The 25,122-nt window shown below is 39.7% G+C and overlaps 1 protein-coding gene across 1 annotated transcript in view; it reads left to right on the forward strand.

Moving 5' to 3' along the window:
- Positions 1-24,130, forward strand: part of IL18R1 (interleukin 18 receptor 1) — a 38,211-nt gene extending 14,081 nt beyond the window's left edge. The window contains exons 5-11 of the mRNA XM_045550322.1: positions 2,435-2,588; positions 8,046-8,108; positions 11,034-11,154; positions 13,206-13,345; positions 15,878-16,039; positions 20,042-20,200; positions 22,068-24,130. Of these exons, the coding sequence (XP_045406278.1) occupies positions 2,435-2,588; positions 8,046-8,108; positions 11,034-11,154; positions 13,206-13,345; positions 15,878-16,039; positions 20,042-20,200; positions 22,068-22,423 (1,155 nt within the window). The 3' untranslated portion in view covers positions 22,424-24,130. The remainder of the gene's footprint in view (positions 1-2,434; positions 2,589-8,045; positions 8,109-11,033; positions 11,155-13,205; positions 13,346-15,877; positions 16,040-20,041; positions 20,201-22,067) is intronic.
- Positions 24,131-25,122: the final 992 nt, after the last annotated feature.

Raw genomic sequence — 25,122 nt, forward strand, 5'->3', positions numbered from 1 at the left:
CTTCCCTTTCAATACATTAATTTTGGGGGATGCTAGTTTAAGGATTTTCATTTTTCTCCTATCACGTACACCTAACATTTAAAACTCATATATATTTCTTCTGAATATATTAGCTCATTTTATAAAATTGGAAGATGGAAAAACAAAGAATGAAGAAAGCAAAAATCACTCATAATCCCACCAGCCAGAGATGTTGTTTATTTTTTTCCTGTGTAAACATCTATAAGTAGTATATTATAGATGTTTACAAGTATAATATACTACTATACAATATAGTAAAATATACTATACAAGTAGTATATTTTATTACTTGTGTATTTCACTTATCCAATAAAATTTATATTGTGATTATTCTCCAGATCTTTAAATATTCTTCCAAACATGGGATTCCATTTTGCATTGTGCCTGGTTTCATATAACTAATCCCCTTGTGTTTGGACATTTGTGAATCTCCTATTTTGCCATATTATTTAAAGGATAAAATCAATGTCATCTCCATAAATCTTTGGGTGTTTATATGATTTTTGCCTTAAACCAAATCTCTAAATACAGAATTACTAGATCAAAGGCTATGAGCGTATTTATATGGCTTTTGATCCACATGATCAAACTAGCCTCTCCAGGGAGCTATGCCAGATAAAACCCCACACCTGGTAACAAATAAATAAGTGAATAAATAAAAATCCTCTTTGCTCACACCTTCACCCTTCACCATACTGGGAAATAATACTTTAAGAATATTGAAAAATTAGACATGGAAAATTTCTGAAACTCTTAGTGTTTCTTTTTTGTTTGCATTTCTTTTCTTGACAGTAAATTAAATTTTTGTATGTATTTATTGTATCTTACTATTACTTCATTTGTGGATTGCCTGTTTATTTTCTCCATTTTCTTCAGTTATCTTTTACTTGTTGAGTTGTAAGAGCTCTTTTAGACAATGCTATGGAGATTGTATATATACATGTGTCTGTGCATGTATAGGGTGTGTGTACATAAAAATATACACACATTCATGCACATACACAGCACAAATTGTATAATTTCTATAGAAGAACAAATCTGAGTAGTGTGACTCTATCAGGGAAACTTTGGAGAGCTGTGAGAGAGTGGTCTGAACAGAATAACTTGGGAAAATTGAGGCAACTGATGATGATGTCTTTGAAAATGTTGTTTGTACCTTTTGCTCGAATGCTGTTTACTTGTGATTTTTCAAAGAAAGCTCTTATCTGAAATGTTTTCTAAACATCTGAGTCAGTCCTGAGTTGACTAGGCTCTATTTCCTGTCAAACGTACAAATGTTTTACAGTACATGTAAATTTGTGAGGTTTAGGGTACTGGGTTTTAAGAAATTCCAACATACAGACATTTAAATTTAGAAAATAGGTGTACCAAGGATGTTTTTAGCTCAACAGCTGACCACAGGGCTAAGTATGCTAAGCCGTTGACTGGTCATGACCTACCTGAGAGGAGAGGAGCAAGGATGCTAAATCAGTAAACAACTGATTGGAAATGAAAATGAAGAGTCTCTGATTTTTGTATATCTTGGAAAAAAATCAGTTTGGGTTTATAAAAGTTTAACTTGTATATAAACAGTGTACTGACGTGAGGTACACATGTGGGGGCCTTGCAGGCCCATTCTAGGCACTGGGTCTAGCCTCAGTGGCTACCAGCTTCGTGGGAGAAGAGGTTCTCCCTGTTTGGTGTTTGCAGGAACAGTGTCAAATGGTCAGCAACTGCCAATCAGCTCCCATTTTTCCCATCTGGTCCCTGGTTTGCTTCAGAACCTACTTATGGGTGACTGATGGGCTGGACTGAAGAAGGTGGCTTTATTTATTATTATTATTAATTTATGTGACATCCATGGAAATCTGTGTGTGAGAGAGAGAGAGATGTTACAGTGTGCCTATGGATGTGAATATTCTTGCTGCATTCCTGATCAGCCTGATCAGGCTTCTGGTGGAGAACGTCATGCCAGCCTGGCCGTCTGCTGGGTACTCAGTTCTCTTAGCAATTCCGCTCCTACCTACTACCCACCCCCCAGAGGACAAGAGATTGGACTCACAATGTTACAAAATAAGAGTTGCGATCCAGGCAGGGATTTTTGTTGTAGTGTTTCCGCGTGTGCGTGTGCGTGTATGTGTGCATGTATGTGTGTGTAAAAAAGAGGTTAAAGGAAAATGATGAAAGTAGCCCCACAGCCCCCGGGCTCTCTTTCCCTGCATGTATTAATGACAACAATAGTGACAGGGACAGGACTGCATCTCATTGATTCGGTGGAAACTGTGCCAAATCACGGGGACATTTACTCAAGCGTTGCTAGTTTCCATTTTGTTTCCCTTTTTCTCTAAAGATCTTTAACGTTAAAAAATTTGAATGATTGTAATATGAATATGGCTTTTACTTAAAGTATTTCAATTCACTGTCTTAAAAACAGAACTGTGAAAAGCTATCGGAGAACAATGAAAACCCATCTATAAAGAAGAATGCCGTGTTTGAAGATCAGGGCTTTTATTCCTGTGTGTTTTCTGTTCGTCATAATGGAAAGCTATTTAACATCACCAAAACCTTCAATATAACAGTAGTTGAAGGTAAGAGAAATCTTAGAATTGGGGAGAAACAAACATATCTTAGCAAAACAGAATTTTTTCTTTCCTCTAAAGCTGCATAGGAATTGAGAAGCCACTTAGTTGAGGTTGTAGCTACACCACTAGTTCAAATACAAGGGTCAAAATCTTCATTTTGGCACCCATCCACCTGGCTGAAAAAACAGATTTGGAGGGCAGCATATGAAAGTTTATAGGAATAAACCTCACATGAATTGGCTCTTTCTCTTATTTGGAATTTGAGTAAATTGTGGAAGCTTTTGTTGTTACTCTTTCATTTGCACTCAACAAATATTTAATGAGGATGTCTGTATTCAATAAACTGTACTTAGTACTGGGAGGCAAGGGAAGCAAGAGAGTAGGAAACGAAGTGAGTAAAGTACTATTCTCAGGAATTTGGTTATCAGGAGAGGCAATAAACCACACAGAGGTGCCCCAGTGTATGAAACAGCGTCATCTGTGAGGACTTAAGAGTGTGGTGAGAAATTGGAGGCCATCCCTTGACCTTGGTGTTGGAGGGAGAGTGTCCTGAACAGGCTGCAGGACATGCAGGGGAAAGGGCTTTCAGGTGGGAGAACGTAAAGAACACAGGTGGTGGGAGGGGAGGATTCTAATAGTCCGGTTTGTCGTGGACCCTGACTACGTATGATGGGGGAGCAGAAGCCTGGGACCTTAGAGATAATTTAATTAAGCCTCACCCAGTGAAAATATTCTTCATAACGGCACAGCCAATAATTGATCGTCTAGTCCCTTCTTGAGAATTACTGAGGAAATTACCAAATCACCCAGCAGCTTAGTCCAGAGTTTAATATCTGATTGTCGAGAAGTCTTTTTTCCCATTGAGTCCAAGTATGCCTTCTCGTAGCTTCCACCTACAGGTTTGTTTGCCTCCAGTAACTTCACAAATTAAGTCCAGCCCATTCTTAAAATGACAGCCTCTTTGAGTATTTGAAGAGAGGTGGCCTATCCACCCCAGACTTTCTCATCCATAGTCCCGGGAGACTAAACCCGGGCAGATGACTCATTCATTCAACAGAATCCGTGGGCACGCAGTTTACTGCAGCCCCTCTGCTTTGGTAACATTTATCGTCTGTACTCCAGCCATCCACGTATACAGGGATTCACCCATGCATTGCTACTGTGGCAAATTGCCCCAAATTTAGTGTCCTCCCTAAAATCAGAGTTTCGGCAGGATTGCATTACTTTTGGAGGCTCAAGGGGAGAATGTGTTACTTTGCCTTTTCCAGCTTCTAGAGGCCACCAGAACACGGCTTGTGCTCCTTCATCTTCAGAGCCAATTGCGTAGCATCTTCAAATCCTTCTCTCTCTCTCTTTCTCTCCTTTGCTTCCATCATCACATCTCCTTTCTGACTCTGACCTTTCTGTCTCCCTCTCATGGGGACCCTTGTGACAACACTGGCTCACCCAGAAATCCAAGATAATCTCCCCATCTCAAGATCCTTAATTTAATCACATTTGAAAAGCCCCTTTATCCCTCTAACATAATGTATTCCCAGGATCTGGAGACTGGGATGTGGAAAACTCTGGAGGCTCTTATTCTGCCTGCCACAGCCCAAAACCTGATAATCCCATAACTGAATTCTTAACTCCCTAAATTTAAATCTATGTATGATCACCTGCCCTAAATTCTTCAGCTTTACTTTCCTGTGTGTATATTCTTTAATCTCACATCAATCTCTGGTCCTTTGATACGTCAGTACCTACCCCTCTCTCCATGCGTCTTTGCTGTCAGCCCATCAGCCACTCTTTCCCTCCTTCTTCGAGGAAGTGGTATGAATATCCATCATTTCTTTTAGTGAAGTTACTCTGGGCCCGGAATTGTGGCAAGCACTTGAGTTAAATCATCTCATATAATCCTCACAATAGCGCTTTGCGGTTGTGACCTTGGGCGAGTTAAATTACTTATGAGTGTGTGTAAAGTTCAAGGATGGTTCCAGGGCCAGGGGAGCTGTGCTGTTAGGGCCATCTCCCACTGCCTGGTCCCCCGCTCCCCGCCCCCCACTGCTGCACAGCCAATTCTCCATCTCACTGCTCATCTGATGTCCCTTGTCTTCCCGGAGGATGCCGACTGAGTCTTTCAGGATGCCGCTCAAATGTCCCTCCTCCTCTGTGCCTCTGTGGTCTCTTAATTTGTATTTCTGATTGCTGTCAGAATCCAGTTCCATGTGTGTCTCTGTCAGCAACCTGAGAAGTTTCTGGAAAGAAGGATGGAACTGAGTTCTATTCCTCATCTTTGCACCTCGGACACCTGCAGTTGGCACTTGGTACATTGTAGGTGCTTATTACATGCCTGTTGAGTGAATCACAGAGACAGCAACGGTTCCTTCAGTGGTGCCACAAATGACAACCAGCAGCCTAGATTCCTCACCATCTTGGCCATTTTTCTTTGGATTTGATAAATGTAGAACTTGGAGCTGGAGTCAATAGTCAGGAGGTGTTCTGACTTGTGCTGAAGACAGTGGGACTCTGAGTTCCCACCTTCTCTATATTGTGTCTTTATTCCGATTCACCTGCGATCACGGATGTAGATCTCTCAGCTGCCACATGGTGAGCACTGTAGGGGCGGAAAAGTGTGATCCCTTTCCTCACACATCGTAAGGGTCATGGCCAACACTCCCGTAACAAAAGACAGGTTAACAAAAGAAAGGCATAACAAATTTATTTAATCAAAGTTATATGTGGCATGGGAGCCTTCAGAAGTGAAGACCCCAAGACCCAGGGAAAACTGTTTGTTTTTATGCTGAGGTTCTATGAAGCATGGACAGCTGTGTAGACAGGTGATTGGACAAAAGGGTATTAACCATTGGTAATGGACTGAGTGGGGAAACCCAGCAAGGCCTGACTATTCATGTTCTCCTCGGCCTCTCTGTTGTGGGATTCCTTCCTCCCAAGTATAGAGCTGGACCCTCTGGAATGAGGGTCCTTAGCACCTTCTGTCAGACAAGGTAGGGCGAGAATTTTTTTATGGGCAGCGTCTAGACAGAAAAGTGGGGGAAGTTTAGAGTAATATTTCTAGGTTTTTTGGCTTGCTTTGGAGAAAGGGGGTTCTGGTTTCTATGACCCATCTCGGGGAAGAGGAAGTCTGGTTTCTATGACTAGTTTCAGGTGAGAAGAGGGGTGAGAAATGGGAAGGAAGGAGAAGATCAAAGAGATCTGAGTTCTGAGGCTGTTTCTGAGGCCTTCCAACATCGTTTAGTTCGAAGCAACCAGCATGCCAAAGTACCACACTTTGTGGTGTCATTTTCTGAACCTCAGTAGCACCACTGCCTTCAGCTTCTGCTCAGGAATCACAGCCCTGTGGACTTCCCCCACCCCGCATCTCCCATTCTCCTCTTCTCATGCTCTGGCTGGTCTGGTGACATCTCCTCTTCCTGCTGGCACTCTCTGTGCCATTTCGACTCTGTGACGTTAGCTTCACAGGCAGACTAGTCATGCCAGGTTCACTCACTAGGGTGTTGGCTTCTTTCCATTACCTCAAATGGGGCTGTCCCCTTCCCTTTGCACCAGTTGTAGAAACCCAGTGCTGATCTGGGTTTCCAATGATGTAATCTGAAAGTTAGTAGAGAGCACCCTTTACTCAAGGTGTCCTTTACTGACGACGTCCTTCATACCCATCTTTTCCCAGGTCTCCCATGTAAGTTTCTGGGGGGAAAATGGATCCAGAGAAAGTAGTCAGTAGCAGTTTTCCCCATTACACAAAGATCACCTCCTGCCCCTTCGTCTTTGAATCAAGCCCACGTTGCTCCACATTCATAGACCTGAGAGTTAGTTCTTTCTCTGGATACATCTCGGCTCCTCCCGCCTGTCTAGCAGTGTTCCAGGTTGCCCAGACAGCCTGGACCCCAGGGGAACCCCATCCTGACTCTCCACCTGTGGATCCACTGCGCTCATTTTGTTCCCACGTCCTTGACCCCCACTGCCACCGCCACACCTCACCCGGTAGCACTGCACTTTCTGAGAGGGCTCCGGGAGGCAGGGAGGCTGCAGGAGAGCACCTGAGTCACGCTGTAATCCGCACAGCCAGGCACTCTGCTTGCTGAGCGCCCGTAGGCCCCAGGAGGGCTGCTCCGGACATGGCTCGGAAACAGCCCAGAAGCACTGAAGTTGCTAGAACGGAAGAGTCTGGGTCATGAGGAAAGTTATCGGTGCTGATACCAACACCAACGATAACTATGTTTAACACATTAACTGCCACATAAGCTGTATTTAACTCACGCTAGTTTTGGGTGCGGGGCCTCATGAAGCATATAAAGACTCAATTCTGCGAAACAAATTCAATAAGTATGTCATGAGTTACATACAAGTCAACTGGCGTGCAGTGTAAAAATTGATTCTAGCGCCGTTTGAGTTGCACATAACTCATGCACAGGAAACAATAAAAAATAACACATTTTTCGTTAACCCATTGACTGCCATTGAGTTGTATTTAACTGAGGGGTCTGGTGAAGCAAAATCCTGCAGTTGGTTTGTGAAAATCTTACTTGTTGATATTCTTTTTGTTACAATTAATATTGACAATTTAATTCTAAAAAATGTGGATTGCGTGGATAACTTACGCACAGAAAACAATAAAAATGATAAATTAGAAAGGATCATTTTGTTTTAATCAAACACCGTGGCCCCAGGGAAAAATTGTTTTCTTTCTAGAGTGACAGTCAATATGTCAAATCTACTTCCACAGTTGCTTTCGGATGTTGTGCGGTATCAGCTGCCTTAGGCTATACCTAGCATTTAGTAATAGTAGAAGGCTGCAGGGAGATGATTTCCTTCCTAAGCATCGCTAGATGTGCAGTACTCCTGGTTGGGGTCGGAAGTCACTCGGGAACAGAAGTAGAACGAGGCCCACAGCCCAGCACACCAGCAGGGCCAGGGCCGGGTGAGTCAGGTGAGACATCCGCAGTGCAGTACTGAAGGGACACTCCTCTGGACGTCCTGCCAGGGAAGTTGGTGCCGGAGAGTGAGGGCTTGTCTTGTCTCACCCCTGGCCCTGCACCCTGTAAATCTATCAGTGAGGAGCTGAGGAAGACAGAGGGAAGGAATCAGCCAGGACAGAATGCACTTCCCAGCGACTTTGCATCTTCTCATCCTGTAGTTTGGTCGTCTCAGGGGTCTGTCAGGGGTCCCCCTAGGGGAAAGTCTTCCTCTGCCTTTAGTTGGGGTGAGCAGAAGCCGCAGATTTGAACTGAGAGAAAACCAGATTCAAGGTGCTTTCAACAGTTCTGTGAGTGTGGAGTTGACAGGAAGCGAAGCAACCAACATATGAGCTGCGACCTTTAGTTAATGAAAATCTGACCCAAGTAACTACAAAGCGTGACTATTTGAATCTTCGTTGTATCGAATGAGCATATTATAACAGATATTTGTCCTAGAGAAGCTCAAGACAACACTAATGCATTTTTCTTTTCTTTTTTTCATTTTTAGATCACAGTAATATAGTTCCAGCTGTTCTTGGACCAAAGCTTACCCACGTTGAAGTGGAATTAGGTATATTTTGACATACATATATTCTGCGTTTATGAATGGGGGCATAATTAAGTCTTCTGAGGGTAAATATGATTCATTATTGAAGGACATCAGGTACACAACACATTGCATATTTAGTGAAGAACATTACAAAACTAAAACAAAAGCATGTCATTGTTTGAATGTTTTCACCTTTAAACTGATTAAAAGGAACAGTCTGTTAGAGAGGCAGTGGAACTGCCTGTGGTTTGTAAACTAGAGCTTTTGTCGCTCTGTGTGTGGCTTTTCTCTATTGTCATTTCTAAATATGGAAATTCAGTGAGAACACTCTGGAGAGATGATTCTATATTTTGTGGTTTGAATATTTGATTAATGATTCACTTTGAATCAATGGACTGAATTGACCGTACATTTAGGATTTGTCTAGGTAGGCCTTATGAATCAGTATGTCCAATGGAATGACTTCTTTCACAAGGGAAAGGAAGAATTTCGTGTGCTAAATATGCTAAACCAGGTCTTGTGCTGGGTGTTTGAAATATATTACTGAATTAAATCCTCTAAGCAACTCTAAGAGTTGTTTATCCCCATTTTATAGATTGAATAACTGAAGCGTAGAAAGGCTAAGTAATTTGTCTAAAGTTAAATAGTTGAAAAGTGGAAGAGCTGAGTTTCAAGGCTGTGTCGATTGCTTCTAAAGTCCACACTCTACAACCACAGCTGGAGTCACAGTTGTTTCTGTGACTGCATATGCCCAGGGCAGCTCGAGTATGATGCCATTTGCACTTGTGGTTTGCCTGCTGCATATTTTTGTTGAGTTTTGCTTTTATCTTTATTATTTCTTTTCTTCTACTCATTGGGGTTGAATTGGCACCTTTTTTGTCTAGTTTCTTGACATGGAATGTTAGAGAATTAATTTTAATTATCCACTCTTGGAGTATGTGCATTGTAAATTCTAAATTTCCCTCTGAGCACTACTTTAGCTGTTTTCAGTAAGTATTGGCATGCCATATTTGCACACTATTCTGTTCAAATCATTTTTTAAAATTTCCCTTGTGATTTCTTGTTTCACCTATGGATTACTTGTGTTTCTTATATTCCAAAGATGTGGAGGATTTCCTAGCTATTTTCTGTTATTAGTGTCCAGTTTAATTTCATTATGGTCTAAGATTATACACTGTGTCATTTCAACATTTTGAAATTTTGTAGTAACTTGCTTAAGGCCCAGAATATGGTATATCTTGATGAATATTCCAAGTGCATTTGAAATGCAGGTGTATTCTGCAGGTTTTGGTTTTATCATTCTTTAAATGTAACTTAGGTAAAGTTGGTTAATGGTATTGTTCAAATCATTTATATCCCTACTAATCTTCTGTGTGCTTGCTCTGCCTGTTGCTGAGAGAAATATGTCAATTATCTCCAACTATTATGGTCAATTTGTGTATCTCTCTTTTAGGTCTTCCAATATTTGCTTTATGTATACTGGGGCTATCTTACGTGCTCATACCAATTTGTGCCTATTGAATTGACACTTTTATCATTATGAAATGTCTCTTTGTCTATCATAATACTTCCTTTCTCAGTGCCTATACTTTCTAATATGAAATAGTCACACCACTTTTCTTTTCTTTTGTTTGGGATTGGCAGGTTTTTTCTTTCTTTACATCTTTTCACTCTTAACATTTCTTTGTCTTTATACCTAAAGTGTGTCTCACATAAACTGCGCATTTTTAGATCTTTTTTGAAATGCAGCCAGTATAGTTTTTATTCCCTCTATAGTTAATAGATTACTGATATAGTTGGTTATATCATATATACATGACATACCAAATAATATTCATTTGACTTTTTTTAGTAGATTATACTTCTTGGTTTAAAATGTCCCTCTTTTTATCCACTTAGTCATCATTTCCTCTATTTTCTTTCACATAGTTATTCGAAGTCTTTATCTGCTAAATCCAGCATGAGGATCATCTACGTTTTTCTATAGATTATTGTTCACATTTTCTGCCTCTTTGCATATCTGTTAATTTTTTACTGTTGCTGATGTTTGTGTATCAAACAACCAAAGTGAATGATGTTTGTGTTCCTTTTTTTCCTATGAGTGTTTGCTCTTCTGTTGGGCACGTAGTGTGAGGGGCTGAGTGTCTCAGTTCACTCCGAATTGAGCTGGGGTGGCTAGGATGCAGGTCTGTGAGATCTAACCTGCCTTTCATCTCTGATAGCTGGGGCAGGGGGCGAGGGTGAGTACTGTAGTCATGTGTTTGTCACAGGCCTTTTCTGCTAATGGGACTTGGTCTCCCAAGCACCACAGACTGCAGGTGATGCCATCCAGCCTTTGCAGCCTCCCATGCTGCTCAAGCCTTTAGCAATAATCCTCCAAGCCTGTGCACGTGTCAGGAGCTTCCTGGATTCTCTTGTCTCCGAGACTCCTGTTTATTTCAAATCAAAGCAAATTCCTCCATGGAATTAAATGGCTGGCTATCTCAGCTCATGCTGGAAGGGATCTTTCCTGACTACACTTTTAGTTCAACTCTTTCTCTTTATTTTCCATGCACTTTGATGTCTTTAATGTCTAGTTAATTTAATTTAATTTTTTGGTGATTTATCCATTTTGTTTATCTAGAAAGTGCAGTATGTTGAACTGAAACTACCTACTAAATTGTATACTGAAAAGAAAGTTCACTGGTCACCCTAAGTTTTAATAATTGATTTAAAAACAAACATTTAAAGAGAAGCCAATTCACATTTTAGTGATGACTTGTAATTACTACCTAATTCTTCTGTTTTATAATTTTTTTTAATTTAAAAACAAGGCATATCTACTTTCTTTCTGGGATGTGACACTACATTTTGTATTAGGTTAACATACACTGATTATATTAATTTGAAACCTTTGGAAAATCTGAGTTCTTAAAATCCAAACTTTGGTTGTCAACTTTTACCTAGGAAAAGATGTACAGCTCAACTGCTCTGCTTTGCTGAACAAAAATGATGTGGTTTATTGGATCTTTGAGACAGAAAATGGATCAGATCCTAATGTACATGAAGAGAACAAAAGTAGAAACTGGTATGTATATATGATACATGACATGTATCATGTATATGTGATGTAAGAATTATATCATATATACATGATATAAAAAACATTGGATTCCTGAGTGGCTGATGTGGTGTTTGGGAGTAGTTTAAATTATAATTATAATTTACATATTTTATAATTACAATTGTCATACTTTAGGTTAATGGATTATACAGAAATTTATTTCCAAGATCTGAATTAGAAAAAGAATGTCCATGAGAAGGTCATTGAGGGTATTTAGCATCACTTTACAAAAGCAGCTTTAGGGCCTGGTGTGTGTGCCTGTGGTCCCAGCTACTCAAGAGGCTAAGGTGGGAGGATCACTTGAGCCCAGGAGTTTGAGTCCACCCTGGGCAACATAGAGAGATCCAGTCTTTAAAAAAAATTAAAATAAATAAATAAGTATATTAAAGGTAGCTTTTGATCAGTAAGGATCTGGTGGTGATGGAGATTTTTACCTAGCTTCTTATAAAAGAGCAGTTACCTGGGCCATGGTCTTTGCATTTTGAAAAATGTAAGTGCATTACTTTTACTAATGTGCCATAGAAGTTCCAAATGACATGCGTATTGATCCTTAAATAGCCTACATTCTTCCAACAAGGAATGGCCAGATTTATTAAAACAAAACATACTCCCAATATGGTCATTTAAACTTTTCTGAATGGCTTTAGGTCATACTGTGATTATTAATTATTATCCTGATACACTACTCAGGGTCTAGTCGGTGGTGATCCTAAAGTGTCTATCATCTTAGCTGCCCTTGTTCTTTTTACACTTGTTTTTGGTATATTCTTCGTCATTATGTTGGCAGCTCTCAATTCTTGCTAACACTTGTCTGTAAGCTCTTTACACAGCAAGGTCTGGCTCCTTGCCCCAAAATAGGTACGTGGTTGGTGCCCAGTAAATGTTGAATTTGGCTGAATGGTGTGGCTGTCCTGCCAGCATATCCTATCCCCAGCCACAGACCTCCATTGGAGGTTGGCATTTCTCCCAGCTAATGGCCTCTTTCTAATCTTCAGAGGAATAGAAGACCAACTCATCAAACCTCTCAGGAATGAGGATACACTGAGAGAGCAGGCAGGGAGGTCTTTCTTTATAGTTGGATGCATACCACCCACTTTTTATGTCATCTGTTTTGACTTCTCAGTGGCCTTTTGTGTCTTCTGGTTTTCATTGGTTTTAGATGGTTGCTATTTTCGGATGGGTGACTTCTGTACAGAATGGTTGTAAAATGTACTTAGCTGGAGGCTGCAGTAAGGTCCACATCCCTGGCACTGGAGACGCTCGTTGCTAGGCATTCAGGCATGCGGGGGCCACGCCTGGCTGTGCTGACGTGCAGCCCCTCCGAGCCTGTCACTGGCGGGGGAAGTAGATGTCATGAGTGTTTGCTTCACACAACCACAAGACAGCTTGAATCCTTTGAGGAAGAGGAAGAGAGCTTACTGCCAGTGGTTGTCGCAAGGCATTAACTGATATTTCTCCTATGCTTGGGGATGTCTGAGAATAGTGTTGTTTTTTTTTTAAGATTTAACAAAATAAAAATAATCTCTGAAATTGAATGGACAAACTTGATATGAATCTGTATCTGTGCTAAACAACTCACAGCCTTGTCACAATTAGTGGCGACCTTTCTGTGGGAAGAACAAGCAGTAGGGAGGGGAGAAAGTAATTGAGATAGAGAATATTTTCTTATGTTTTCAACTTAGCATCCTTTCTCCCCGAATTTTAGTTCTAGGTAGTGACAATGCCGTCCCCAGCTTGCCTCCAGAGGGCTGTTTCCACCAGTCCTGGTGCTCCACAAAGGAGCAGGAGGATTATTGCAGTCTACCTTTAAAAGCATCCACCGGATACAGCCTCTTGGTATATTATTAAAAAACAACAATAATAACAACAACAAAAAAGTACCCACCAGAAAGGGAAGGTACAACATGGTCAACAGGGTGGCTGCCTTCGGGTATTTTAAACATATGAATTCCCCTCTCATAAGTAATGTTGCTGATGAACAAAGCCTATCGCTAAATTATTTTACTTTCTTATAGGACTTCAGAAGGCAAATTTTATTCTTCAAAAATATTGAGAATTGAGAATATTAGTGAAAATAACCTCAATTTTTTATATAATTGCACCGTGGCTGGCGATGGAGGCACAGACACCAAAAGCTTCATCTTGGTGAAAAAAGGTTTGAAAGTTTTATTTTTGGAAGTTTGTGGAAACTTAGCATGTGGCTGCTGAGGGACTCATGGAAGACCATCACTTCCTCACGTTCCACACCAGAACCCAGCTCCTTAGGGGTGACATGATTCATCTCATGTCACAGGCTTTCAGTGGCGGGACTGGTGCTCAGTCCCTGCTGGGAATCTCTGTGTCATGATTCCAAGCAGAGAATGAAAACACAAAGTTTGCTCTTGCATTGATATTCCAATCCCATGTAGAAATCAGGGGGCCAGAGCAGGCAGGTGGGTGAAGCTTAGGGACATGAACTTTGGGGACTGAGGCCGTGGGGAGGCAATCAGGGCAAACCCCGTATACCCAGTGCTTCCACCCAGAGCACCTGGAGGGAAATTTGCAGATCAGTGTAGGGTGAGCTTGCACTGTGGGTTCTTAAAGTTTTTCAGTGTCCACCTGATAGAGTCACCCACCTCCGTCTTCTACCAAAATTGCACAGCCCAGGGCCAGTGGCTCAGTAGCTACTCAGAAATGGCTGAGATACAGAGAGACAGAGAGAGATACACACAGTGACAGAGAGAAACCAAGACACAGAGATAGAGAGGCAGAGTCACAGAAATACAAAGACAGAGAGAGGCACACAGACACACACAAACGCACAGAGAGAGCCTCATATACACGCACACAGATGACTGTGCCTTGGCTTTGTTGAGAAACGGAAGGAGTGGGGCAGAGAGAGCCTAATGCCAGAGGCCTCCCTTGACAGTTCTGCTGCCCTGGTGCCCTCTGGCAGCTCACCTAGTACACACAGAGCCATCCTCCACCATGTGCCATTATAGCCAACATTCAGTACAGGCTTTGTGCTAGTCTCTTCCCATGAGTTCATCTAATCTTAACAACAAACTTTTATAGGTGAAGAAACTCACCCAGAGTCACAGCAGGTAAAGGTATTGACATTCAGACCTGATTAGAGTCTGTGCTCTTAACTTCTACAGGAATTGTCACAGGTGTCCCCCAAACCCTGTGTGAATGCCTATGCTATTGTGTATGCACGTGTGAGGGTGAGGCTTTCAAATGTGTTATTTTCATTGGAACCACTGCCTTGCCTGAGTTTCTTGGTGACTGGTTGCCAACAGCCACCTCTGCCCTCTTAGAGCAGTGCAGGACTGTCCTATCCCTGCCCTAGAAGGTTCTGTCCTTGTCATTTCTCCTGGTGTGCTCACAAATGTAGGCTGGGGAACAGGGTCACACAACCCACCATCACCCCTGGAGGAACTGGGTGCCAGTGTGCACATGTGTGTTTGTGTATATGTGTGGCATAGTCATGACTATGTCGACCTTTCAGAGATACAGGAACCCAGGGCCTGGGTCTGTTCAGAGTTCACTTATTAAACAACCTTAGTTGCTTACTTGCATCCTAATTTTACTGGAAAGATAATCCCTAAAAATTGTGCTATTTAAGATGCCAAAGGTTTTAAGCATGTTTTCACTCTTTGACCTAGAAATCCTCCCACCATTGGAATCTATTCTAAGAAAATAATCAGAAATACAGATAAATGTATATGCATTTGTTCATTGCAGTTTTATGTATACTTATGAAAAATTGCAATCAAGAAAAATATTGGGATATGAATTATAATTTTAATGACCTACTGACATGCTCATATTATAATATTCAGAAATAAAGAGTGACTGCCATGTGATTTCAGTTAAGTGTAAACATTCAGGGACAAAAAGAAAACTCAGAAGGAAATATACTGTCATGTTCACATGGCTATCACCATATTGTGGGATGGTTGTTAAAAATTACTTTATTCTTTATATTCCTCTGTATTATCTTATATTGTCCATAATGAGAGTAAACTGAATCAATCTGGGAAATCCAATTTTAAGGGCCCTTAATTATAAAAGGGCACTTTTATACATAAAATTTGCTAAAATTCTGAGAGCTGTACGCCAGGCACTACACTAACTACTTTATGTATAGTATCTCATTTAATCTTTCTCAAAGCAGTGACCCTACAAGTGAAGCAGGAACTATTATTATCTTCATTTTACAGATGATGACACTGAGGTTTAGGGATATCCATAACTTTTTCTAGAATACAAAATAACTGATGGAGCCAGACTCCAAACCCACACAAGCTCAGTCCAGAGTTCTCTCTCTCTCAAAACTATGCATCTCTATTTATGTTCTCAACCTGCTAGCTGAGACTTAGGTTTGAGTCCCTCTGTATTTCAGCCTAGCATCTTATCACCCCAGAAATCTGATTTCCACAGGTGCAGACAGAATACGTTATTGTACAGTGTTTTCAGTTTAGGTCTCTGAATATCCTTGTATACATTTTTATTCTTTAAAAATTTGAGTAGAAAGATCGCTACTCCAGACCAAAGGCAGGGAAGTGGAGTAACTCATTGGAACATGTCACCACTTGTGGACAACTAGATTAGTGTTAAAGGTCAAAACTGACAACCACAGTGTGATGACAGAGGCTGTTTACGTTTCTCTGATTATTTTTTTTTCTTTTTTCTCTTTCTTTTCTAGCAGACATAGCTGATATCCCAGGCCACGTCTTCACCAGAGGAATGATCATAGCTGCTTTGATCCTGGTGGCAGTAGTGTGCCTCGTGGTTGTGGGTGTCATTTATAGAGTTGACTTGGTTTTATTTTATAGACATTTAATGAGAAGAGATGAAACATTAACAGGTAACAATTACCATAATGCTGGGATTTCTTATCTTATGCTCTCATTAAAAAACCAAATAAGGAACCATTAATCTCCATCTTACTTTGATTATATTGTTGACTTAATCTGTGGGAGAAGTTTTCCATGGGGAAAAATTGTTCTGCATATACCATCCGTTATGAATGTTGTTTGTGCCACCTTTTCTTGTGCTTATGTATATGGTGCCAAAAATTGTAGTTGTTTCATGTATGTATGTCATAGCCTCCTAAATGCCCTGTGAGATGCCTGAGCCCAGGAACTGTATATCTGGATGCCACTGTACACACACCACCTAGGTACCTTGTGTAGGACATACATTCAATAAAGTTGGCTTAATTGAATTGAATTGTATTATGGCTCATCATTTTAACTTGGCAAAGGAGACTGCATAATGTACCTGTAAGAACCCTGAGATAGACACCAAATGACCTAGGTTCTAGTCTCCTATATCGACTGGGTTTTATCTACTACCATGTCTACCTGGTGATGCTATGCCTCAGTTTCCCTATACTTAAAAGTGATTAGAAGTCTTCAAGTTTCGAGGTGATTACTGAATTTAGGGAAAATCAATCTAATCCATTGCACTTGCTTTTGTTTTTGTATGTGTGTTTGTGTGTATGTGTGTAGGAAAAAAACTTTCAAAACCCAAAATATCTAAGAACTTGTACAGTAGGAAGACCCCGTCCCAGCTTGGTTCATGTCTGTGATTCCTATTCTCCCCCCTCATTGATAGCATATCTGACTATAAATATACTTATTCCACTCTTCCTTTTTAAAAAAACAAATGTTGGCTTATTATGCACACTCTTTTCAACTTTTCTTTACTGTACCTTAGATACAGTTCCATATTACTTTATAAAGAAGTCCCTCATTTTTTAGTGTTGCACAGTATTTTATTTGTGTGGAAATACCACTGTTTATTTAGTTTCCTTTTGATGGACATTCAGGTGTTTTCAATCTTTTGTTATTACAAAAATGCTGGGATGGATAGCTTTATACCATCATTATTTCATGTGTGTGCAGTATATCTGAAGGAAAAATTCACCCAAGTGGAATTTCTGGAAATACCAAGGGCAGATGAGCTGTTATTTTGATAGATACTGCCAATTTGCCTTCCCCTACTGCTGTATTATATACCACCTTCAAAGGAGGAGAGTAAATATTTTCCCACAGCCTTACCCACAACCTTCTGGATTTTTGCCAGTTTGATAGGTAAAATGTCTATTCTTCCATTGGGCTGATGGCTTTTCTTTTCGTTCTTTCTTTTTTTTTTTTTTCTTATTTATTTCAAGGAGCTATTTACATTTTAGGGAGGTTAGCCTATAATATGAAATGCAAATATTCTTAGGTTGTATTTGTCTTTTGACTTTGGTTATAATAGTGTGCTATGCAGAAGACTTTTTAAAATGTACTGAAATGTCTTTTCTTTTATAGTCATAAGTACAAAGACTTCCTAACCTCAATTTGTAAAGAAATTCTTATGTTAGTTCCTTTGAGATTTTTATAGAAACATTTTTTACATTTACAACTTGTAACTTAACAATATAAAATCTGCAAAGTTAATAAATTGAGCTTTGGGCTTGTGTGGGTGTGCGATTTTGCTATGGAGAGAGATGCTGCAACAACCGGGAAGTCTGTATTTGATATTCTCCGAATAGTGTCTGCTTGCATAGACCAGTATTTGTCATCAAATGGACATTGACTAATTTCTGTCTTTCTGATTTTCAACTAAGATTTTTTTTCTCTTAAGCTGTGTTTGACCTGATTTACAACTGATTTTTTCAATTTGCACTCCTTAGCTCTCAATATGGTAGTGCACAGAGACATTTAGAGATGTGCTCTAAATCATTTCTACTCAAAGTGTAGTCCATGAACAGATAAAGTCTATGAAAAGGGCAGAAATGGAGACATAAGTACAAAAATACAAACTTTTATAGCAATTTAATATTGCTGCAATATCCGAGAGTACGTTTAGTATTGATTTATGAAGGATTGGAAATGAAACTAATCAATTAAAAACAGCAAATTTAAATTAAAACATGGTCATTCACGACACAGAGTTTGAGAAGCATTGGTCTAGCTGATTCCTTATAATCCCACATATTCATTCATGTGATGGTTTCCTTTATACACAACCAAGCAACAAAACAAACAAACAAAAAATTACCACTAGCTTTCAAATTCCTTATATTGAGCACTTTGTTCTGTCAATTCTCAAAGCCACTAAACATCTTGTTACCTGGATTTAAAATAAAATTGTGACATAAATTAGCAAATTTATATTTTAAAAAGAGAATTGCTTAAAATAAGAAATTTGAAAGCAATTAATAGTTGAAAAACTAATTTTTCATGGGTAAGAGCAAAGCTATATTATACATAATATAAACATATTTGATGGAATCGTCTTCCAGGTTTATTGCAATCTGTTACATCCTAATTATAAGACAAAAAGTGTACCTTTTTTCTTGGTGCCTGTTTGCATCACTGACGAAATGACAATGCCAGTGGAAACACTACCCCTTACTTAACTAGCAAATAGCTATATTTCACAGTAATTTAAAAGTATTTGGGGGACTTATTTTCTGATTAAACTAATAACTGGATTTATTTTTACAAACTTTTTCTACTTTTGATATTTATGTAATTCTGCAATTTTACCAAGATTTCTTATCTTCCATATGCATGCAATTCTGCAAAGCAATTGCTTTAGATCAACAATACGTTCTGACTGGAACGCTGAGTCAGAGTGCTGTAGGTATCAATAGAACTGAAGAAGCCTTTGCCAGAAAGAGAAAGCGGTGTTTGGTTAGCCTGACCACTGTTGAGGAGGTTGGGTTGGGCTGTTAAGCACAAACGAAGTGGCACCACAAAGGGCATGGACCTAGAATGGTTTCATCCTATTACGTGACAATAAAGAATCCAATAATATTAGCCTTTAACTCGGTAGCAATTTCATTAATCCCGATAAATACCCAAGCATCAATCTGACTCCTCTGTCATCTAACCAACTGTCATGGGATAAAGACAGACCATTCCCCTATCACTTCCTTTCTTCCTCTACTGATTCCAATCAGCATGAGTTGTATTTTTCAGGATCCGACTCAAAATTTTCTTCGTTTAGAAAGCATGTCCATGGAGATTACTCCTTCTTCTCTGGCCAGGTTATTTTGTTTGTTTCGTTTGTGTTACCCTGTTTTCCTTCTGCGAATGTGTTGTTTGTAACTTTTCTCAAGTTGGTGTACGTGTCTGCTTTGCCTTTTTCAAATAGATTGGATGAAGCTAAAAGAGAGAATTGTATAATTTTTTAGTTACCTAGTTAGGAGAATGGTCTTTGTCATTTAGGTAACTCATTTCCTCCAGAATTTGTTCCCTTAGCCATGGGAATATTGTTTCATTATCAGAAAATTAAACAGGACCAAATGTTATAATCCTTTCAATGGATCAGAAGTTTTCCTTTTGACATCAAATATCTTACAGTATTTTAAATATCGCAGTATGTGTTCCTACAGCATATTGTTTCAATCACCTTTGTTGTTTCTTCCCACTCTCCAGTGTCAACACTCGGCTTTGTTTCTATCTTCCCTTCCTAGGGAGTCATTGTGAGGGTAGAAATTAGGACGGTGTTATGATTAAGTGACGACGATGTGAATAAACCAAAGTGAGATTTGATTTCCACTCCTGGAATGAGGGCGTATTTGGGCTCTTTGGCCTGTCTTTAAATCCCTTTAGTGCCCTGATCTGTAGTATTTATTTCTCTCTATCCCTCTATGGTGTCGAGCAGTGTGTGTCTTAAAACAGGTGCTTAAAAAAAATTTGGCTAATTGGTTGCTTGGTTAGTATATGAGGTTTAAATACAAACAACACTATATTTCATTTTTCTTTTTCAATGATTCTATACTCATTATTTATGATGTTCACTCAGGTTTGCACTTAAATAAACTTTTGTTTACACATTAATGAAAAGAGTCAAACTTATCTCCTAGATGGAAAAACATATGATGCTTTTGTGTCTTACCTAAAAGACTGTCGCCCTGAAAATGGAGAGGAGTACACCTTTGCTGTGGAGATCCTGCCCCGGGTGTTGGAGAAGCATTTTGGGTATAAGTTATGCATATTCGAAAGGGACGTAATGCCTGGAGGAGGTAAGAAGGGAATGCCAGACAGAAAAATATTTGAGATATTTTCTTTTTGAAAAAATTAATCACTAGCCCTAGAGACAGCTTATCCCATTTTCCTTACAAACAAATGAACAAGGTCCTTTAAACCAGGTAAGTCTACATAATCAATTGTGAGAGAACAGTGTGCTTCCCATCGTCTCTTCCCTTGGGCTCTATGCTTTCCACTTCATGATTCTCTGAAACTCTGGGGAAAGGGACTGGGAGTTTCATTTTCAGATCCAGGTCTGGTGTTGGTGCTATCGTGAGGCATTCATCTAAGCAATGACCCACAGTGAGAATATTTGTACTGCAGAACCCACTCCTAATATAAGCCATGTTTGGACTATAAACACAGGTTAATTCTTACCAGGAAATGCTCATTCTTTATTGCGTTGATATTGGTAAGAAAATTAGAGTAGAAAATTGGAGAGTTGGAAAGGGATAAATGAGGAAATTGGTGATTCCTATCAGATCATAGTTATGGAATTCAATGTTTTTCATTAATATATGAATACAAATGACCACAGCACAAATATTGAAGCACATTACAGTTAAAATAAAAATAGTAACATTTCCATGCTTTCTCTGTTTTTCCCAAAGTCTTCCAGAGCATTTGAAATCTGGTGTCAAATTATTTTGAATACTGATGTTAATAAAAATCACAGATGTCATTGTTAGCATCATTCGCTCATTCATCCGATATTCATTGAGTGCCATCCCTGTGGCAAGTTCTGAGCTAAGTGTTGACGTTACAGCAGTGAATAAGAAGGAGTTGCATTCTTTCCTCCTGTATTACAAATTAGAAAGGGAAAATGTGACTAACTAGAAAGACAAAATATACTACTTATATACTAAAATATACGAAACAACTTCTCAAAAGGAATAATGTGGTGAATTGTCAGGTGCATATACCACTGTGGTATTTTTGTGTGGCAATTCTTTGTATCTAAGAAGGCATATGATATTTAGGAAGCATTTATTCTTGCCTTTGCATCAATTTTACTACATCTCCATTATCTTCTAGGAGTTGTTTTGAAAATAGATTTCTTCTTAGTTATTAAATAAAAGTAAAAAATGTTTGTATGTGCAATTGTAATTAGGTTTGGTTGAAACCTCTGTTTGAGAAGGGTCAGAGGTCTAGAACAGGGGTTGGCAAACTACCACCCATGGGTCAAAATCCCATCCGCCACCCCTATTGAAATGCAGCCACAAACATTTGCTGTATGTATATTGAGCTACAACAACAGAGTTGAGTATTTGTGACAAAGTGTGACCTGGAAAGCCTAAAATATTTACTATCTGGCCGTTTACAGAAAACGTTTGCCAACTCCTGATCTAAAATAATGGCTAGGTTTGTTTTTGGTCTTTCATTTGTCTTTCAGTCCTTAAATTTTGATTTTAGTGTGCTCCTTTGTGTACACAGAGAAGCAAGGTAGTATAATGGTGAGGGGAAATAAACTCTGACTGGGTTCAGATTCCGGTTCTGTCACTTACCAGCTGTGTGACTCTGGGCTGGTTACTTACCTACTCTATGCTTTGGTTTCCTTGTCTGTAAAATGGGGGTAATAACAATACCTTCTTCATAGGGTCATTATGATGATTAAGTGAGTTAATATACATAAACAATTTAAAAGAAGGTATGGCACTAAGTGCTCAATGTTCATTATTATTGTGTCCTAGATGATTGTTTGTCATAGGCATCTAAAACTGAAAATCAATGGTTTGTCTTAAAAAAACTTATTAGTAAGGTAAAGATTTAAATAATATAAGGTAGGACTGTGCAAAATAATTTTTATCTCATGACGACCCTTTCAGTTCTCTTGAATTAATATGGCACATCTTGCCTTTTCAGCTGTTGTGGACGAGATCCACTCACTGATAGAGAAGAGCCGACGACTGATCATTGTCCTGAGCAAAAGTTACATGTCTAATGAAGTCAGGTATGAACTTGAAAGTGGACTCCATGAAGCGCTGGTGGAAAGGAAAATTAAAATAATCTTAATTGAATTTACGCCTGTTCGTGACTTTACATTCTTGCCCCAATCGCTAACGCTTTTGAAATCTCACAGAGTTCTCAAGTGGAAGGCTGACAAATCTCTTTCCTATAACTCAAGGTTCTGGAAAAATCTCCTTTACTTAATGCCTGCAAAAACATTCAATCCAGGCAGAGATGAATCAGAAATCTTGCCTGTTCTTTCAAAGCCTTGATCTCCAGAAAAGCTGAATGTCAAAAAGAACTCCAGATACTTTGGGACTGAGTGTATGAGGCTGTTCACAACAAAGGCCGTTATTCAAAATACTTAACTCTATCACAATTCCACTCAGCGTTTGAAGATAAAGCTTGTCATTGGGTTGTCGGGAATAAGACAGAACGTTGAGCTGTGGTCATGTGTTCCCAGAAGATCCTGGAATTGAAAAGAAGTGAATCCTCCTTTTCCTCCCTTGTCCATAACTGGATGCAGCTGTTCATACTTAATCCCATACTGGGCAAATGTGAGGCTGGGCATGATGCAAAATAACTGAGGCCTTCCCAAAAAGGCACATCTGTAAAGAGTTTTTAATGCTAGTGATTAATTTGAAAGAGAGGATATTAAGTGCACAAAAAGGCCATTTCTCTGAATCAGTGGGTGACGGAGTAACTGGAATGCTGCCTTCACTCCCCAACACTGCAGATCTTGCATGAGATGTGGGAGGAGAGAGCTGGTGGGGCTGCCCGCAGAGCCCGGGAGTGCCTGGAGGGGCGTCTTGGCCACAGCTACAGACCAACAGTTCTTGGAACCCCAGTAGGGCACTAGGCACAGAGCCTGCTTGTTTGAACCTATTTATGGGAACTTCTTAAAGGGAACCCCAAACACCTTCTCTTTCATAAGAGACACAAATTTTAATTCAATTAAAAGAAAAAAAAATCACATGTTTAAAATACTCCTAGCATGGAAGCAGCATCGTGGTGGTGAAGAGTGTGGGCTATGCAGCCTATCCTGAGCTCCAATCCTGAGTTTGCTACCTAATTCTGCTACCTCTGGAACTTTATCTAACCTCTCTGTGCCTCAGTTTCCTCATCTGTAAAATGAGACTTTGTAATAACTGTACCTACCTCACAGGGGTACTAAATGAATAAATATAAGGAAAGTACTTACCACAGTTCTTGGCACAGACTTAGCACACTGTAAATGTTGCCATTGCTGTTACTGTTATTATTACCATTATTAATTATTACTAAGATAAATATTCAGCAGTGGACTAAATGGAAGCCACAGGGCAGTAAAGGGAAGCAGATCTAGAGAGGAAGGCAGTTCTGACTTGAGGACATTTGCGTATGTAGAGAAGCACATAGGAGAAGCGTATGGAGGGGGCAGAAGCTGTTTCTCCGTTGAGCATCTGCTACTTTTGGCGATGCCAGACAGATATCTGTCTCCCTAGGGTGAGCCCAACACTGTGGACCTTCTTCAGGGCCTCAAACGTCATGGCTATCCATGAAAAATCACTGAGTCTGAAACCATCAGTTTGGAAGGCTGGTTAGGACATAGGGGAGCAGCACGAATGTTCTAGAAAAGTTTAAAGCAGAGACTTTAAAACAGATGGAGTAGATATTGCTGCAAATCAAAGAAGTATGAGATTTTCTGTGCAAGAAAGTGATTTAAGTTTTGTGGTGCTTATGATTTTGTGTGCCAATTGGCTGGCTAAAAAGAATTTAATTAATAATTTATGTTTTATATGTAAAAAATATATAATCAAAAGGAATTTTATTGCCAACTCATAGTCTCTAATACATAGAATGATTTTGCTTTTTTCTTTTATTATGCATGCTGTAAAATACATTAAGTGTATTTTGTATTAAATGCATTTGTATTAAATATGTTATACATTAGACGTGTGCTTTAAAATACTTAAAATACACTGAAATACATTAATGAACCATTGGTCTAATGCCTTTATTTTTGAAATGTCTCAACATCTTTATCACTTACTTTGAGATTCCAATCTCTCATTCTCAACATATACGCCTATCTATTTTAATAGAATAGGGGCCATTCAGAAGGAACTCCTACATCTTTCTCTTATTAAATGTAACATTTCTTTGTACCTACCTTCTGGTTTTACCTTCCATCCAGGAGCAAAAGAAGAATTCCCTGCCCTCTCTTGCAAGGCCACTCAATACTGAACACAGGCACTTACATATGCTAGACCTTCACATGCCAGTTAATTGATATGCATATTTCAAAATTTCAGTTCAAACATTCCCAGCCAGGGCTAACAAATAACTTCTTAGGTACAGAGCATCTTTCTCTTCCATGAGTTCAGATGCCCTTAAACTGTGAAGTCTATTTCAAAGAATCGCAGCAACCAACACGCGAGGATGTGTAAAGAAACACCTCATGGATGTTTGTCAAGCGCTAGAAGCATTTATTAAATTAGAGCTATATTCTCTCAAAGCAGAGAGAAACCTTATGCCCCACATATTGCAAACCCAGGTTGAGACATGGTGAGTCCAGGGACTTGACCACAGTCACGCCCTAGCTGTGACCGGGCTGGGACAGAAAAGTGTACTGTCTCCTCTTTATAGAACTGCCTGTTGGAGAGTGAGGACGGAGAGAAGCATCTTGGAGGCTGCAGACACTTTTCTGGGGAGGCAAATTACACTCTGGGGGGATAGGGCTGGGTCCTGCGGAGAGGAAGCCGGCTGCTTAGGACTAGCTCAGAGAAGAGAGTGAGAGACCTTCTCACTTCAGGAGTCCTTCTAAGCCATTAGGGGCAAATAAGCATTCAAAGGCAGTACAGGACGAAACTGGAGTATGTCCTTTGTGGCGTCTGCTGAGATACAGGGATTTGGAACCCCCCGCAGGGGCTAAGAGGTGGCCTGCTTTGGGCTTGCGAGCGTTCTCAGCAAGGCGCAGAAAGCGGACAGC

The sequence above is a fragment of the Lemur catta genome, chromosome 4 (assembly GCF_020740605.2).
Source record: "Lemur catta isolate mLemCat1 chromosome 4, mLemCat1.pri, whole genome shotgun sequence".
NCBI lineage: Eukaryota > Metazoa > Chordata > Mammalia > Primates > Lemuridae > Lemur > Lemur catta.